Source organism: Phocoena phocoena, chromosome 12 (genome assembly GCF_963924675.1).
Source record: "Phocoena phocoena chromosome 12, mPhoPho1.1, whole genome shotgun sequence".
In the NCBI taxonomy this organism is placed as follows: Eukaryota; Metazoa; Chordata; class Mammalia; order Artiodactyla; family Phocoenidae; genus Phocoena; species Phocoena phocoena.
In genome coordinates this window covers 73,426,074-73,445,099 of record NC_089230.1, presented here as the reverse complement: position 1 = coordinate 73,445,099, position 19,026 = coordinate 73,426,074, and the positions used below count along the sequence as shown (strand labels likewise).

Below are 19,026 nucleotides of genomic sequence, written 5' to 3'. Positions count from 1 at the left end.
TGGCAAGCAGGGGCCACTCTTCATTGCAGTACGCGGGCCTCTCACTATCGTGGCCTCTCTTGTTGCGGAGCACAGGCTCCAGATGCGCAGGCTCAGTAGTTGTGGCTCACGGGCCTAGTTGCTCCACGGCATGTGGGATCTTCCCAGACCAGGGCTCAAACCCGTGTCCCCTGCATTGGCAGGCAGATTCTCAACCACTGCACTACCAGAGAAGCCCCCATAAAATTTTTTAATGACTCTGTCTGCCTCTTTCATTCCCAACACTTTCTCTTGGACCTGAAGGATGGCAGAATATACCACCCCAAAATATACCACTTTGGCATAAAGATTATTTTGAGGTAAAGGCACTTGAAAAACAGCAAATGCAAGAAAAAACACTCTGACTTTCCTTCTTTTTCTTAAAAGCAGGAGATGAAATTCCCACGTGAAAGATGTCTTCACTGAACCAGAAGAAAAGTAACATTTTTATCATCAAGGAATGTTCTTATCATTGGGACTGAAAGAATTCTATACCGTCAGACCTTGTTAAAATAATTATCTTCCTTTAGCTTTTCTACATAGTTCAGTTACTTTTCCACAATTGTTTCTCTCTGCTCAACCTACCATCAAAACATGTAGGTTTGCCATTTCTTTCGGTCTTCATTCCTTATGACGGCTCTTGTGCCATGTAAAATTCATATAAATTTGTATGCTTTTCTCCTGATAATCTGTTTTATGCTACTTTAAACCTCAGGGACAGCCAAAAAACCCTAAGAGGGTAGAGGTAAAAATCTGCCTCCCTTCAGATACTTTTTAACTTCCTTCTTTATGTCATTTTTCATTTTCTTGGTTATTTTCCTATCTTTCTTCAAACTCCTTATTAAATTTTCATTAGAGTATTTTCATTTGGGCACTTTTTAATTAATTCTTCATTTCTGAAATAATTTTGTCTTTTTCTTCCATTTCTTTTCTGAGTTCAATTAAATCCTTTATTTATCCTGGGTTTTGTCCATTTTGCCTTTCTGACTTAGAGTGACTTTTCATATCCTCAAATGCTTGTTTGAGAATTCTTAATTCTATTTAGAGTGTGAACTTACAATTTTCTTTTGCATTATGGGGAGAATTTTCCTGAATTGATGTTTGTGATTTTTTCATTTTCTTTTTCTTTTTTTTAAAATAAATAAATAAATTTATTTTTGGCTGTGTTGGGTCTTTGTTGCTGTGCGTGGGCTTTCTCTAGTTGCGGCGAGCAGGGACTACTCTTCGTTGCTGTGCGCAGGCTTCTCATTGCAGTGGCTTCTCTTGTTGCAGAGCACAGGCTTTAGGTGCGCGGGCTTCAGTAGCTGTGGCACAGAGCACAGGCTCAGTAGTTGTGGCTCATGGGCTCTAGAGTGCAGGCTCAGTAGTTGTGGTGCACGTGCTTAGTTGCTCCACAGCATGTGGGATCTTCCCGGACCAGGGCTCGAACCTGTGTCCCCTGCACTGGCAGGTGGATTCTTAACCACTGCACCACCAGGGAAGTCCCCATTTTCTGATTTTCTGTAAAGCTTCTCTACTGAATTTACTTTATTTTGTTCATTTTTATGATACTGAAAGCTTTATAAATTCCCATTTTAACAGGTGCCCTTTTCTGTAAGCCTAGCAAAGTCCCAAAGCTTTAGTGCGGTTTTCTGTCAGAGTGTTTCGGTGGTAGGAAAGAGGTATCAATCCTCTGTGTGATTCTCTTTTATCTTAGAGAACCCTAAATTTCCCTTTTCTCCTTCATCCTCTAATTTCTAAAAAGTACTTATTTTATTTTTCCTTTTTTTCTCTTCCAGAAGTTATACTTCTGGAAGACTGCTCTATTAAGTGATGCCTACCTTTTAAAAATCATGCTTGCCCCTTTAAATCCTGTATGTCTTTAAATGGTGTACCTGGTCCTGTATTGCATCTGGCCCTTTAAATCACATGCACTTTAAAAATCCCCTCCCTAATCTCCGTGCTCTGATCTGCTTGGACATTTTTCTAGCATTTTAAACTTTAGGCTGGATTTAATCTTTCTAGTGGCCATTCCAAATAGCTCTTAGGTACCTTTGCTAGTTTCTCCTGCCTTCTCTGCAGTTTTTTTTAAGTCTGCTTTTGCTCACCAAAAGCCTTGTGGCAGAGTGGAGATGGGGCAGAAGTATACGGAATTGAGTGCTGGAACCTGTTGATTTTTTTTTTTCTATTTACTCACAGTCACTTTGCAGTTCTGGCACTCTCTGTCTCCAGAATAATGCTAAAGGTGTGGTTCTGTGTAGAATTTTCACAGTTGGGAAGTTGTTTAATGTTTTCACTTTGGGAGACTGATTACTACGTGGCTGCCGTTGTTTTCTGCGATGTAGAAACGTGCAGGGAGCATTTTTAACCTCGGGTGATCAGAGAATGGAGAAAGAGAGGGAGACAAGATAGGCAATTTAAAAAATGGCCAGTTAGGGGCTTCCCTGGTGGCGCAGTGGTTGAGAGTCCGCCTGCCGATGCAGGGGACACGGGTTTGTGCCCCGGTCCGGGAAGATCCCATGTGCCGTGGAGCGGCTGGGCCCGTGAGCCATGGCCGCTGAGCCTGCGCGTCCGGAGCCTGTGCTCCGCAACGGGAGAGGCCACAGCGGTGAGAGGCCCGTGTACCGCAAAAAAAAAAAAACAACAACAAAGAAATGGCCAGTTAAAAGAGAAAAGCAGGGCTCTAGCTGACTGTTGCCAAGACTGGGGCAGCAGGAGAAGAGGAAACCTTTAATTTTTGTATCCAGAGTCAAACTTAGGCTGGGGCCTCTCTGGCTGGTTCTTGACACCTGATAATGCACAGTTTTTAGGGTTTTTTTGTCGGGGAGGGAAGGACCTAAACAAAATGGTTTATAAAACTGATAAAAAGCATCATCTTCACAGTGAGACTCTCCAAGCCTTCTGCATGATGAGATAAAAGTAATCAACTGAAAGAAGAAATTTAAACTCTTAAAATACCCAGAGCAGGTTTAGTTTAAATGGATTTTTTTTTTTTTTTTTTGCGGTACGCGGGCCTCTCACCGCTGTGGCCTCTCCCGTTGCAGAGCACAGGCTCCGGACACACAGGCTCAGCGGCCATGGCTCACGGGCCCAGCCGCTCCACGGCACGTGGGATCTTCCCGGACCGGGGCACGAACCCGTGTCCCCTGCATCGGCAGGCGGACTCTCAACCACTGAGCCAGTAGGGAAGCCCTAAGTGGATTTTTTTAAAGCATCTAAATATCAGATAGCAAGCTGTGTTTTGGACACCATGACTGGGTTAAAAAAGAAACAAAGTTGAGAAAAAAATGAAAAATCCAGTGAATGGTTGTGCTAGTTCTACAGTCATTAAGCACAATTTCCTTTGCATTTCGCACAAGTCTAAAAGTAAAAACAACGCCACAATCCATTTGCCTAAAGAAACCACTCTGTAATTTGTGACCTGAACCGCTGACAACTTTTAGTAGAAAACTAAAAATGTGGGGATATTTCATTCCCTCACCATGCCACTCACCCACCCCAAGAAAAATGTGACTCCAAAGATGTAGAGTAGTGGAAAAATGTGATACTGATTACATTAATCATAAAAATGGCCACACCTTGCCTATATGACTTACAAAGTGCTTTCACATAGGAAGAGTAGTTGTTATTCTCCTTCTGTTGATATAAAAACCAAGGTTAAATCACAGAGAGCCAGAGACGACACTAAAAGTCCTTGCCTTGAATTCTTCAAATATATGGCAATGGCGGTCAAAATATAAAGTGAGAAACTTCCAAACCATAGCTACACTCAACGAGCTAAGCATCTCCTTGGACCAGAAGAACAAAGCGGGGAGTCAGAGCTGAAGCCAGGGATCTCATGGGGCTGAAGTCAAAGTCAGGCTCCAGGGCAGAGTAATAGCCACAAAAGGAGACCCAAAAAAGTCACTACTGACACCTGCTGGAGGTTACGACTCACACAGAGTCCACAGCTACAGCAATGGCGAGAGGCCAGGCTGCCTGCTGGTTCAGGGCGTAAGTCTGCAGGAAGCCCAAGAGCAGCACAGAACCCCCGCCCCCCATTCTGGACTCGGTTCTGGACTAGGCAGGTTGAAGTAGCTACAAAACTACCAGGGAGGTGGGGCAAGCCCGGGGAGCACTAAGGGGAGAAACTTACACAAGGTGAGAACTTAAACAACGTGAGCTTGCAAACCAACATTCTAAAACACACGAAGAAACGGAACCCTGAATTAGGCCACAAAATGCACAACTAGAATGTTAGGCGACTCCAGACAAAATTAAAAGAACAGAACAAATGAAAAGGACTTAAAAGCGGGTATATTTAATAGCCTCAGAAAGATTTTTAAAACTTGGTATCATCTAAAGAGAACAGATTGATAATTGCCAGAGGCAAGGAATGGGAGGGGCATGGGGGGGGCAAAGTGGGTAAAGGGGTCACAAGGCACAAATTTCCAGTTATAAAATGTCCTGAGGGGCTTCCCTGGTGGCGCAGTGGTTGAGAGTCCGCCTGCCAATGCAGGGGACACGGGTTCGTGCCCCGGTCCGGGAAGATCCCACATGCCGCGGAGTGGCTGGGCCCGTGAGCCGTGGCCACTGAGCCTGCGTGTCCGGAGCCTGTGCTCCGCAGCAGGAGAGGCCACAACAGTGAGAGGCCCGCGTACCACAAAAAAAAAAAAAAAAAAAAGAAACAGAAGTTGAAACCGAAAGCAGAAGAAGCCTGAGGGAGGGGAGAGAAGAAGAGAGAGGCAGAGAAATCAAAGGCTGTGCAGAGAACATTCCAGGTTTCTCCTCTCGCTCTTCTCTGGCACACAGCCTACCTGACAGTGTTTTCCCCTCGCCTGCCTCCGTAGGAAAGAGTGAGCCGGGTCTCGCAGGCAGGAAGAGCCGAGGGCCGGACAGCACCCTAAGCCCACCATTCCTGACCTTTCTTTGTGGCTGGTAGGAAGATGCTGTGACAGAGACACAATTCTCTTGGAGAGCAAAACAAAAACAAAAACCCTACATTATGTGGCTTTATCTATGCTTTCCTTCAGTTAAACACTTTCAAGATGTTCAAAAGAAATAAGGACTTAGTCCCCTTAAGGAATAACGTTATATTATTCAGTCTGGGTGAATAGATTAGGAACAAACAGGGAACAGACAAAATGACTCTGTGTGCATCTACTTTCAAAGGAACTTTAGATTTTAACCCAATGCCCTCATTGCACAGACAAAGAAACTGGGACCCACAGAGGTTACCTGGCTAGCTGGGGGTCACAAAATCCAGGTGGTGGCAGATCTGAGACTAGAGCTTGAGTGTCCTATATCAGGGTGAGTGACTGTCCTAGGACACCAGCCTTGCTGTGAGAAGGAGAGGTTACAAGGGCTGCACGGCCCTGAGGGAGAGAGGATGCTAAGTTCATGCTGAATGGCACAAAGATGAGTTACAGAGAGAAATGACCTCCGGATTCTACCAAGCATCTGAGTGTGAAAGGGAGAAATCATGGTAGAAGAAAAAAAAAAAGACAGCAAAAGAAAAAATACAAACCGCGGGCTTTCCTGGTGGCGCAGTGGTTGAGAGTCTGCCTGCTGATGCAGGGAGCGCGGGTACGTGCCCCGGTCCGGGAGGATCCCACATGCCTCGGGGCGGCTGGGCCCGTGAGCCGTGGCCGCTGAGCCTGAGCGTCTGGGGCCTGTGCTCCGCAGCGGGAGAGGCCACAACAGTGAGAGGCCCGCGTACCGCAAAAAAAACAAACAAACTGCATGACAACAATTCAGTTTACTTCATTTGTTAGGGACTGTGTAATGTGCAGATTAATAAGAAAAAGTGAAGAAAAGAGGAAAATAAGCTACTTGAGCTAATGACTAAGTATTCATCATAACTGAAAGATTTTCTTCCTTTACATTTCTCACTTCAGTGGGAATATATTCCATTTTCACTGAAGTCTTTCTTACCTTGGTTCTCAAAAACCTTTTTCAGAAACGCTTTGGGTGTTTTGTTTTTTGGGGGTATTTTTTGTTTTCCAAAAATTAATTTATTTTTTTAGGGGTGTTTGTTATAACGCAGATCCCTGGGCTCTCCTCCGGAGTTACTGAAGCAGAATCTCTGGGGCTCTCACTCAGAAATCTGAATTTTGAACAAGTTTCCTATGGACGCTGACATACAAGAGCCAGAGCCATCCATAATCCCAGCATTGCAGAATCAGCCAAACCCATCTGTCCTCCAGGCCTCCCCTCACCCACTTCAGAGTTACTGAGTCTAAGGCACAGAGACAGTGAGTGCCCTCCAACCACAGAGGCTCCCCAGGCCCTGCCCCAGGCCTGCTCTTGCCGCCAGGCTGTGAAGGACTGAACCTGTTTGATTTGAAGATTCTATACTTTCAGGCTTAAAGTGCAAATAAGTATTCCTTTGCTAATGAAAAACATACCAGATTTTTCTGTCATGAGCATGTATTTTCCCTTCACAGTCAGAGGGAAAAAGTTACCTTATTAAAAACAAGCAAACGAAACAAGAGACAGAATGATTGACTTTCTGGGCTACGCCTTGTTCCTACTTCTCTCAATAAGGCCGAAGCCAGGCGCCCCAGCCCTACCAGGCTCCGCACCAAGTGGTAGCCCCTCAGAGTAAAGGCCATGGAAGGCCTGGGAACTGTCCCGCTTTGCCTACAAGCCCAACTCCTTGGAAAGGATAGAAATTTCTGAGGAGCAGCGCATGTGGCGGGGAATCTGGGACAGGGGAACAGCCTCCTGAAAGAAGCAGTGTAGCAGCGAGAAGACTTCTGGGCTCGCTGACCCTCTGGGAAACCTCCAGGCTCCTTCCAGGCCCCTCCGTGTATTCTCTAGACTGTGGCCAAACAGCAGAGTCCAATACGAGAAGAGACAGAGGATAGAGAATTCAGACTAGAGACCTGTATGAATCTAAGGATACCTGCTTATTTCCCCAAACCACAGAACGCCCCACGGGGCAGAAAGGAAGGTTAGGGCAACATCCTTTTCACACCCAAATTGTTGAGGCAGTTCTCAGAAATCTGTTTTAAGGAGAGAGACTGAAAATAGCCAGAGCAGTAATCACCACCTTCGAGACTGGATTCCCTAAATATAACGAGCGGCACTCAACCCCAGATTATCTCTGCCCACTGAGGACGAAGGCGTTACAGAAGGAAAGAAAGAAGGCCTACGTGCCTTGGGACCTGAGGGCACCAGCGCTGCATGCTCTCGAATCTCTGGACGGTGCGTGCGGATCAGGACAATTTCTATCTAGCCAGCGCCTGCCCATCTTGATGCGGGTCTGCCCGCCTCCTAATTCCATCTGCAGCAACCCTTGGACATCTGGAGTGGCTCGCAGCCTCCCTCCCCTCTATTCCCACCTGATAACAGGACCCTGGTTTATAAAGCCCTCCTCTGACAGTCTCCAGGAAGGCTGACTGTCTTCATGCCAGTGACGAAACAGAGGAAAAGGCAGAATACAGCCAGTACTTGAGTCCCAGCATCTCCAACGGGGCCAACTTTATACCAAAATATATTTCTGTGTGTGTGCGTATATGTGCATATATAGAACGAGAGACACTAACAAGAATTACTCTAAAATGTCAATCCTGGTGACTCCCAGTGATTTTCACTCCCTTTACATTTTTCTGTATTTCCCAATCTTTTATCATCAAGGTGATTATCTTTTTATAATCATTTAATAAAACGTCACCTTAAAAGATATTAAAGGCTATAATTTACCTAGACATGAGCATGGCATATGATAGACGACCGTTTATGTAGTGTAACATCTGAAAGCAGGCAGGAAAAAACTGGTGTACAGACAGAATCCTCACTTTCCCTTTCTGTAGCCCCTTTGTTACTCCTCGTCTGCAAAGTTCCCAGGCCCCTGCCTACCCATTTCTTGGAGCGCTATATAGACTGCATATACCTATAAAAAAATCCTTAAGTTGGAACCACAACTTCAAACTTCCATACAATCAAAGCCTTTCACCTAAGATGCCAACTAATGGCCAAATGACTGAACCAAATTTTTATGTGTTGTTTTCTTCTCCTCTTTGGATACAGATATTAAAACAGGTAGTGAAAAAGTAGCTGGATGGGAGAAGTATCTGTAAAATTATTAATTTCTGAACAATTGAGAAGTTGAATACAGCTGACCCTTGAACAACGTGGAGGTTAATCTGTGTGTAACTCATAGCTGGCCCTCTGCATCCACGGTTCCTATCCATTGGCACATTCGACCAACCACAGACCACGCAGTACAGTGATATTCACCATCGAAAAATACCATGTATAAGTGGAATCATGCAGTTCGAACCCATGTTGTTCAAGGGTCACCGTATATGGTTTTCATGTCATGGAAATGTTGGCACTGGATATCAGTGCGTTTCTTAAAGTTAAAATCAAACTGCACACGAATTGTGAAATTTTTTGTTCTAATTCTGTGAAGAATGCCATTGGTAGTTTGACAGGGGTTGCGCTGAATCTGTAGATTGCTTTGGGTAGTATTGTCACTTTCACAGTATTGATTCTTCCAATCCAAAAATATGGTATATTTCTCCATCTGTTTATATCATCTTTGATTTCTTTCATCAGTGTTTTATAGTTTTCTGAGTACAAGTCTTTTGCCTTCTTAGGTAGGTTTACTCCTAGGTATTTTATTCTTTTTGTTGCAATGGTAAATGGGAGTATTTCCTTAATTTCTCCTTCTGAATTTTCGTTGTCAGTGTATAGGAATGCCAGAGATTTCTGTGCATTAATTTTGTATCCTGCAACCTTACCAAATTCACTGATTAGTTCTAGTAGTTTTCTGGTGGCACCTTTAGGATTTTCTATGTATAGTATCATGTCATCGGCAATGACAGTTTTACTTCTTCTTTTCCAATTTGTATTCCTTTTATTGCTTTTTCTTCTCTGATTGCTGTGGCTAGGACTTCTAAAACTATGTTGAACAAGAGTGGCGAGAGTGGACATCCTTGTTTTGTTCCTGATCTTAGTGGAAATGCTTTCAGTTTTTCACCATTGAGAATGATGTTTGCTGTGGTTTTGTCGTATATGGCCTTATTATGTTGAGGTAGGTTCCCCCTATGCCCATTTTCTGGAGAGTTCTTATCATAAATGGGTGTTGAATTTTGTCAAAAGCTTTTTCTGCATCTATTGAGATGATCATATGGTTTTTCTCCTTCAATTTGTTAATATGGTGTATCACACTGATCGATTTGTGTATATTGAAGAATCCTTGCATCCCTGGGATAAATCCCACTTGATCATGGTGTATGATCCTTTTAATGTGCTGTTGGATTCTGTTTGCTAGTATTTTGCACAAAAACATAAATATAGACCAACGGTACAGGATAGAAAGCCCAGAGATAAACTCATGCACCTATGGTCACCTAATTTACAACAAAGGAGGCAAGAACATACAATGGAGAAAAGACAGCCTCTTCAATAAGTGGTGCTGGGAAAACTGGACAGCTACATGTAAAAGAATGAAATTAGAACACTCCTTAACACCATACACAAAAATAAACTCCAAATGGATTAAAGACTTAAATGTAAGATCAGACACCTTAAAACTCTTAGAGGAAAACACAGGAAAAACACTCTGACATAAATCACAGCAAGACCTTTTTTGATCCACCTCCTAGAGTAACAGAAATAAAAACAAAAATAAACAAATGGGACTTAATTAGACTTAAAAGCTTTTGCACAGCAAAGGAAACCATAAACAAGACAAAAAGCCCTCAGAATGGGAGAAAATATTTGCAAGTGAAACAACAAAGGATTAATCTCCAAAATATACAAACAGCTCACGGAGCTCAATATCAAAAAGACAAACAATCCAGTTAAAAAATGGGTGGAAGACCTAACTAGACATTTCACCAGGGAAGACATACAGATGGCCAAGAGGCACATGAAAAGATGCTCAACATCACTAATTATTAGAGAAATGCAAATCAAAACTACAATTGGATATCACCTCACACCAGTCAGAATGGCCATCATCAAAAAATCTACAAACAATAAATGCTGGAGAGGGTGTGGAGAAAAGGGAACCCTCCTGCACTGTTGGTGGGAATGTAAATTGATACAGCCACTACGGAGGACAGTTTGGAGGTTCCTTAAAACACTAAAAATAGAACTACCATATGATCCAGCAATCCCACTACTGGGCAGATACCCTGAGAAAACCATAATTCAAAAAGAGACATGCACCACAATGTTCATTGCAGCACTATTTACAATAGGACCTAGAGTCTGTTGTACAGAGTGAAGTAAGTCAGAAAGAAAAACAAATACTGTATGCTAACACATATATATGGAATCTAAAGAAAAAAAAATGGTACTGATGAACTTAGTTGCAGGGCAGGAATAAAGAGACAGACATAGAAAATGGACTTGAGGATGTGGGGTGGGAGGGTGAAGCTGGGGCGGAGCGAGAGTAGCATCGACATGTAATGTATACACTACCGAATGTAAAATAGTTGGCTGGTGGGAAGCAGCCGCATAGCACAGGGTGATCAGCTTTGCGATGACCTAGAGGGGTGGGATAGGGAGAGTGGGAGGGAGACGCAAGAGGGAGGGGATATGGGGACATGTGTGTGCATATGGCTGACTCGCTCTGTTGTTCAACAGTACTGTGAAGCAATTATACTCCAGTAGAGATCTATTTAAAAAAAATCAAACTACACACAAGTAACATCACTGAGAATTCCCTGCTCTGGAAAAGTATACGCGACCCTTAGTCAAGGCGCTTCATCAGCTTCACCTTCCCCCGTGGAACAGTCTATGACTTCAAATCCATCAAGAGCTGAGGAAGCTTCCCTGACTAAGCCTGTCAGGTGGAAACAGATAAACTCTATGAAGCTCTTTTGTTTCTTCTCTGCTACATATGTTCACTGCACTATACAGCCACACAGCATACACATAAAACGATACTCTGATGAAGTTCAACGTATTTGCCAGGATCCATACCGCTCATATTGCCCCCTTAGCTGAAGGCTGTGATTCTCTAAAGGACGGTATTAATAGAAGAGATACTGTTGCTGCCATGTGGTAAAACTAAGATGTGCAAGACCCAGGGCAATGACAGGATCATTTGGTACTTTCTCTGATGTAACTGCCATGAGATGCAATACGTAATAGACTCAGAACCAGAAGACCCAGGTTTGAAACACAGCCTTGTGTTTTGGTAGTGACGTGATCTTGCCTACATTACTTACGTTCTACCCCTTTATTATTATTATTTTTTTAAAACGATCTTTTTTTTTGGCCACGCCGCACAGCATGCAGGATCTTAGTTCCCCAACCAGGGATTGAACCTGTGCCCCTGCATTGGAAGCATGGAGTCTTAACAACTGGACCACCACAGAATTCCATGCCCCTTTTAACATGAGGGTTGTTGTGAGGATTTTAAAAAGGATAATGTCTGTGGAAACATTTAAATTACTGTAGGATGTAGCAACTTACCTGGGTAAGAAAAAGAAGCCTCAGTTCTGGGGCTCTCTGGCCTGGAAAATCCCATCCACACAGTTTGGATGGCCGGGCGCAGTGGGCAGAGCTTGGAGTTAGAGGTAAGGTATGCGAATGAACAAAAGGGGCTTCCTGAACTCGGAGCTCAAGGCCTTAGAACATTCCTAATCTCTCAGTTAAGTGTAAGCTCCCAAGGCAGACTCCCCTTGGGAGTTCTCGGTGGGAGTCCAGCCATCGGTTAGGAGAGAGACGGAGTTGAGCCAGACGGCCCCATCTATTAATGGGAGCCCTTGCCACATGACTACCTAGCAACGCTGTGTTTAGACTGGATGAGGCGCGAGTGAAACGGAAGGGGCAGTAGGTGCAGACCGGGAAAGCAACGCTCAGCCAAGGGCCTGCTGCGCCTCCAGGCAGGGTCAGTATGTACCACAAGGGGCCGCAGGCACAGCTTGTTCCTGTTGTACCTTCGGACCAAGGTGGCCCAGACCAGGAGGAGAACCCCCTAGTCACTAAAGGGAGAGATGCTATCCTTCTGACAATCCACTAAGACTGCAGCACTACTTCTCTGGGAGACAAACAAGGCTGACACAAAGACTGAGAAGGTGAGCGCTCTGCCTCGGTCACCGTCATCCAAATCTTTCAAGATCGGACAGGACACTGTCTCCCCATCTGTGCTGAGAGCACTAATCCCATAAAACGCCCCGAGAAAAAGTCTTCCTGATATCAAATTTTAAAAGCATTTACAACATTCTTCAACTAGGAGGGTCACACTGCCCCTGTATACGCTTGAAAGGCCCTGAAAAGTCTTGCAGCTAAAAAGAAAAGATCTAACTTTGTTTAACCAAACTTCTTTTAATAGGCAACATTATCTGGTGGTTAAGAATGGGGGTGGAGGTGCGGTCTAGAGCCAGGCTTTGAACCTTCTGTTCCTCCGCTCACTAGCTGTGTGAGCGTAGGCAAGCTAATCTCCCTGGCTCAGTTTCTGTACCTGTGGAATGGGAATAATATCGATAATATACCGTCCTCATGGTGTTTCTCATAAAAATGAAATGAACGAATAAGTACAAATCGTTGAGAACAGGGCCTGGAATACAGAAAGCGCTGAATAAATATTAGCTATTTTAATTTGCATTATTATTATCTGATGATTAAATATCTCGTGGCTTTTTATGAGTGACACCTATTTATATGCTAAGCAACTTGTGTCCCACGGAACGGGGACAATCAGGTTGTAGCCCAAAAAGCCTAACGTAGGAATCAGTTTCAGTCTCCGATAACAACTTACCCTTCCTGCCTCTGCTCCTTATTTATAAAAGTAAGGCCATTAGACTAGTTGATCCTTCCAGCTACAAGAGTCGAAGAAAGAGGCATAGAACCATTAAACCCAGTGGCCCTGACCCAGTCCTGGATCCAACCTGGGTGCTCTAAGGTTCTACCTTCCAGAGACCTTGTTCAGACTTAAAGCTGCCATTGCAGGACTTCGGGTTAAAAAGCTGGATGCTGCTCACCAAGATGGCTATGGAAACTGCCTTCTGCCACCTCCCCCCAGAGCTCTGAAGCTCTCAAGAGGCGAATCAAACTGGCAGCAGTTACAGTGGCAGCAGCGCCGCCTGCCCCCTCCAAAGGAGCCGTCGACACCCCCAGTCCCCTCTGCCTCAGTTTCTGGCACCAAAGCATCACTCCGGTTTCCCCTCCTGTGGTCTCCAGGGCTCAGAGGGAGCCTGGACCTGTCTACTGGTCATTCTGCTTATCCTGGATCTCGCCAGCTCCTTCCAAGGTCAACCCCTTCTTCGAGGCTTTCTCATTTGTACAGAGCTCCAGGCTGTCATTTCAGACCCCCATCTATGCTCAGTCTTATTGACATATCTCAAATCTGGACCTTACCCTTGGAGTCCACCCTGTCCCGGCAGGGAAAAAGCTGCTGCTTCTGCCCCTGAGGGTGTACTGCCCGTGCCTCTGCTTCTCCCTAGCTCAGTCCTTTGGAATTCTCTAGAATGTCAAATGGCCACGCCAGTTTGCATTTTACTGGTGCGTCCGTCCACCCATCTCCAGCCAGCCAGCCAGCCAATATTTATTAAATGCTTCCTACAGCCGAGCACTGTCCTAAGTTCTGTTGATGCAACACTGAGCAAAAATAGACATTCTCCCTGTTCTCATTCAACACACATTTTTGTACAGGAGAAAAGACAAACAAAAAAAAAAAAAAAAAGAAAGAAAAAGCACTGTAAATAGTGAAAAGAGCCATGAAGAAAATAAAACGAGATTATAGAATAATGGTGACAGGGAGCGGGGAATTTAGTAAGGGACAGGGGGTGGGGGTGAGGTTAGGCTTCTTAGGGGAAGGGATACCTGAGCTGAGACCTGAAAGACAAGAGGACCCAGCCACGCAAAGCTCTGGTCCAGAGTATTCTCCTGGAAGCAGAGAACAGGCAGTGCACAGACCCGGCGGCCAGGACCAGCCCACGAGAGGGAGCAGGAAGTAAGGCCAGTGTGTCTGGAACAGAGTGGGTGAGAAAGAGCGAGCAGGGGATTAGGCCAGAGACGGAGGTAGGGACAGATACTGCTGGGCTTTGTGGGTCCGGATAAGGAGTCTGGATTTTGTTCTCACTGCAATAGAAAGTCACAGAAGGACCGTAAGCGGGGAGTGACGTGGTAAGTCCATCCTTCTTGGGGCTGCAACAACTATGGTATGTGATTCTCAACCAAATCCTACATTGTTTGCTCAGAATCATACCAGGGATATTAAGGGACTGGACCAGAGTGGAAGTGAAAAGTATAACAAAACCACCCAACGATATCCCTGTGAGCCTGGGAGAAATGTTGCACTATAACGTAAGAAGTTAGAATTTCATAGACATTAATGGCTCTAACTAATAAGATAAACCCTTCCTTCTGGGATTTGGCAGTGATAAGAGCTCAGGCAGTAGTGCTGTCTGAATCCTCAGAAACCTAAAATAACATTTTTACAGAAAAAGCAGCTCACAGTAACTGACTCGCCCTGCAAAGTTAGAGAACTGGAAATGTAAAGATGGTATCTTTAACAAGTGTCATTTTACTATATTACAGCTCTTGCCAACACAGCTCTTTTATCTCTATGGTTTGTTTGTTTGTTTGTTTTTTTCGGTATGCGGGCCTCTCACTGTTGCGGCCTCTCCCGTTGCGGAGCACAGGCTCCGGATGCGCAGGCTCAGCGGCCACGGCTCGTGGGCCCAGCCGCTCCACGGCACGTGGGATCCTCCCGGACCGGGGCACGAACCCGTGTACCCTGCATCGGCGGGCGGACTCTCAGCCACTGCGCCACCAGGGAAGCCCCAGCACAGCATTTTGTAAAAAAACAAACAAACAAACAAAAAAAAACGCGCACTAAAGTGAATTTCCACTTGAAGAAGTAAATCCCCAACACGGGCAACATTAGCAGCCCAGTTCCTTGCCACTGTAATAACTGATGAGGTAGGTGTTCCGAAGGTGAAAAAGCAGAGCATCTCTTTCTAATCCCAACAGACACCCTCCCCTGTTCACTGATCCTTTATCTTGGAGTGAAGACCTGCGTGGGGAAATCAATTCCTGGTGTGTTCTTGATAAGAATGCATCCTTCCAGGGGTAACGGCAGGGACAAGATCTCTTTAGCAGACATTGTTTGTGAACCCGCGCCCAGTTTCTCTGTACCTTTGAAACTGGGAAAAGTGTGTGTGCCCCTGACAATCTTGTTCAGCAAATGCACTGAAAGCAGAAGCACAGTCACTAATAGAGAGGGACAGTCAGCAATTATCCTGATGGTGAGAGCCCCTGTGATGACAGGTGCCAGGAGCAAACACGGATGGCACGCAGGGCGGGCCAGGCTTTCGTGCCTGTGTGTGTATGTGTGCTCCAGGTGAGCGCCTTGAAGGAGCTGGTTTTCCTCCGTCTCCTGGAGAAGAAATACGGAGTGGGCCTCCTCTCAAATCCCCCACGCCCGACCTAGATCACTCTTTTACCTTTAATCTCTTTAAGACTTGCGTGGAGGCTACCTTGTAATAAAATGATTCTAGATTTATATCACCCATGGATGACAGTTCTATCTCCCCCGATAGGCTGTAAAATCCTCCAAGTCCGAGTCATCTCTTTTGCTCTTCACTCATCCATCATATAAAAACTTCGAACAGTGCAGAAGGGAGTGAAATAAAAAATAATCATCTTCCAGCCTCGCTCCCCCACTGTTAAGTTTCTCGCATCTCCCATAAAAGTTTGTGGGTGAACTTTTGTGTTATTCAATGTTCAATCCAAAGAGCAAAACTTAGAAGAAATATGGATTGATACACAGAATTTTAAATCAGTTCCAGTTCAGGGCAGTAGACAAATAATTACAATAATCACATAATAAGGGGGTGTTGTGGACATTCCAAGGCAGATATGACCACTCACACCCCGTCCACCTCCTGGGTAGCAGAAGCTGTTACCCAGCGTAAGCCTGGCGAGTCCGGCTCTGTCTCTAACATGCTGGCTACTCCCTGGCCAACTGACTCCATCTCTCTGGGTCTCAGTTTCCTCTCCTATAAAATGGGAAGGTGTTCTCTCTGGTCCTTGAATCTAGGACCTTCAAGCTGATCATCGAGTAATGATAAATTCAAACAGGTATGACACAGCCAAAGTCCGAAATGTGTGTATCAGGAAGAAAATCACAGAGACAATCAATGTAACAGAGTTACCAGGAGAATACGGATGCAAATTATTATGGAGCAGTTATTATTATTATTCCTTTTACCAAATTCCTGAGCTGTATTTCATAGGAAAATCCATGTCTTGTTTTACCACAGAGATGCACCAAGCAATATCCACCAATTCTGAAGTTATCTTAGGACACATCAGCAACCCTTCAGAAGTAGAAACAAGCCACCCACGTTCAGTCATTTCTCAGCAATGCACGTGGCCTGCTCAACAGGCTCAGAGGGCTTGGGAATATTTTTCCAATGCTGAGAGTCACAGATAAGTTCAATAACATTCAGTAGCTATATGGTCACAAGTGAAGTGACCAGCCAACATGTGAATTCTCATATGCCACCTGGGTGACAACTAGCTGCCTACCAGGGAAGGTGTCTTCCTGCTGGTCAGTCCACATGTGTTGTTCTGTTCTGTACTGCTCTGACCAGGAGCACAGATAAATACCCAGAGAAGGGAGGGAGTGGGGAGAGAGGGAAAAAGTGCTGAGAGTTGGGGGAGGATGCAGCCACCGTTAAACCTCCATTCGGCAATCTGACTGCAAGCTAAAAGCAGCAAAGATACTAATGCTGGCCGAAAATCCTTGTTCTAGGGCAAAGCTGGGAAAAGGGAAGTGGCATTCACAAGTGTCTTTGCCGAACGTTCCCACCTCTTCTCTCAGAGGCAGGAAAGACGGAGATGACGAGAACAAACCCCAGGTTAGAGAGGCATGGGTTCGGCCACTACTAGACCATTATCTAATCAGTTCTGAGGCTCCATTTAGAAAGAGACAGAACAAGGCAACACACTCATTGTGCTCGTTATTACTATCCTGTGAAAATGTGGGTTTCCGTGGGCTAGCGCCTGTTAAAGACAGGATCCTTAAAAAACGATAACAAGTCAAACTGAGAAATCACGCCGTGGTAAAGGAGCCATGCCTTACCTGGAAAGAATTCATGCAGCGGAGGGAGGGAGGCAATGTGGCATTGCTCCTTGACAATATCAACAGCAGCTCCAAGCAGGTTGCAGAGGGCAGGGTGAGGCTGTGGACACTGACGTCACTTTCCCACGAGCTGGCGAGCCTGAAACACACCAATATGTGCAACTTCATCATTGCATCCGGTCAGATGTATTTCAAAAATCTGATGTAAGGAGAAAACTTTTGGTTGTGGGAGAGAAAGAGCGATGTACAAGAAATAGAAATAAAATGGTTACACTAAAAATTCACAGAGAACATGTACAAGACATTTTTAGAGTGTTTTTGATAGAAAACAGACGGATTAGGCAATTTTTTTCAGGTCAACAGCTCATACTCAAAGTTTAAGAGTTGTATGAAATGCAGTCTCATTTGTGAGGGACCTATTGGGGTGGGGGGTTAATAGCTAACACATCAAACGCTTCCTTTGTTCTACGCCCTGTTCCACATGTAGTAATCTTGTTCAACCCCCAGATAGCTATGAAATGGAACTACTGTTATCCCATTCTCCAGATGTGGAAATTCTTTCTGACCTGGATATGCCCCATGAAATACCGGGTTCTGTTTTTTTCTCCCAGACTTTAAAAAAGTGATAGAATCCTTTTATCAATAATTCTTATAAAAGCCCCTGTTCATAATACAAACGAGAGTGAAGCTGCTCTCTTGGAAGGGAAGGGTTGGAGACCCCCGTCATCTTCCAGAGAGGCCCGTGAAGCAGCTCTGCTACTTCCTGTGGGACCTACTCGAAAATCCTCTCACCAGGGAGGGGAGAGGGAACGGAGGGCTAGAAAAGTAAAGAGACCTGTCTGAGATGAGGCAGATGTTTAGAAAACGCTGTGGCTGGCTCTGAATCCTGGTTTCCTGACTTCCCATCTAGTGCTTAAAGTAAAGGGAAAATCAGGAAAGCATTATGAGAATACAATGTACTGAGAAGAGCACGGGTCTTATGCTATCAACTCTTCTATTTACTTGAGTACTTCCTGCCTGTGCCCCTACCAAAGTGTCTCTTATCACTGTCCTAATTTTGAAAGAGTAATATACGTGTATTTTAAATATATATTTTCTCTTAAAAATACACGTTTGCCTCTCCTTAAACCTCTCTCTGTAAAGGTACCTTTAACCGAACCAGTGGTGACTTCTGCAAGTTGAGAGAGCATCAGTGGTTGAGGGCATAAGGGATTTAACACTTTCTATGACGAGCCATAGCAGATGCTTTAGCTGTGTGGTCCACCAGGTTACTTAGGCTGATACATCTCTGACGTGGGGTGGGGAGTTAACTCTGCAGCACTTGCCTACTAGCTGGACTGAGATAGGACACTGTTCACTTTCCTAAAAAATGGTCTATTTCAGCAGGTGCCCAGTTGAGTGCTTTTTCTGTGTTTTAAAAATTACTCTTTCCTATTGATTGGCTAAGTGATTCTTTCTGCTTTTACCAAGTATATAACATTCCCAACATTTCACTGGCACGGAAGTAAAAATCTTGCTGTCTTTGGTAAAAGTCAAGTGTCGCACTAGCGCGGTGGCTTCAAGCTCATCCTCCCCTCCCCCTTCCTTAGGACCCACAACCACATGGTTACTTTCCATTCCCTGAACTGCGATATACTACACATGCTGTGTCTTGCTCATACAGTCTTCTGGGCCTAGAAGGCTGTCATCCTTACTGGTGAACTTCTGTTCATCCTGCAAGGACCACTTAGGTAACAGTTCTTAGAGACATCCTCCTGTTTCCCTTATGGGAATTAACTACCTGCTTAATACCGTACTTGTAGCTATTACAATCCTAAACCACCACCCTCCTTGCATTCTTCTCTGGGCTGTGTCTACATCTCTGACTCATCCTAGATGAGCAACCACGGCCTGTGGATTCCTCTAACTCTACAGCTAGTGTGGAAATAAAGATAAGGTTGGTGTTGCTGTTCCTCAGATACACCCAGGTACTGACTTCTTTAGTGGCTAAA

The 19,026-nt window shown here is 44.8% G+C and overlaps 1 protein-coding gene and 1 pseudogene across 1 annotated transcript in view; both read right to left on the bottom strand.

Annotated features, from left to right (window-relative positions):
* Positions 1-13,095, bottom strand: part of LOC136131901 (cytosol aminopeptidase-like) — a 46,679-nt pseudogene extending 33,584 nt beyond the window's left edge.
* A 1,239-nt stretch (positions 13,096-14,334) lies between these two features.
* The window catches only part of UBE3D (ubiquitin protein ligase E3D), a 103,081-nt gene continuing 98,389 nt past the window's right edge, over positions 14,335-19,026 (bottom strand). Inside the window, exons 9-10 of the mRNA XM_065888656.1 lie at positions 17,036-17,174; positions 14,335-14,367 (exon numbers count right to left, since the gene is read on the bottom strand). Of these exons, the coding sequence (XP_065744728.1) occupies positions 14,335-14,367; positions 17,036-17,174 (172 nt within the window). The remainder of the gene's footprint in view (positions 14,368-17,035; positions 17,175-19,026) is intronic.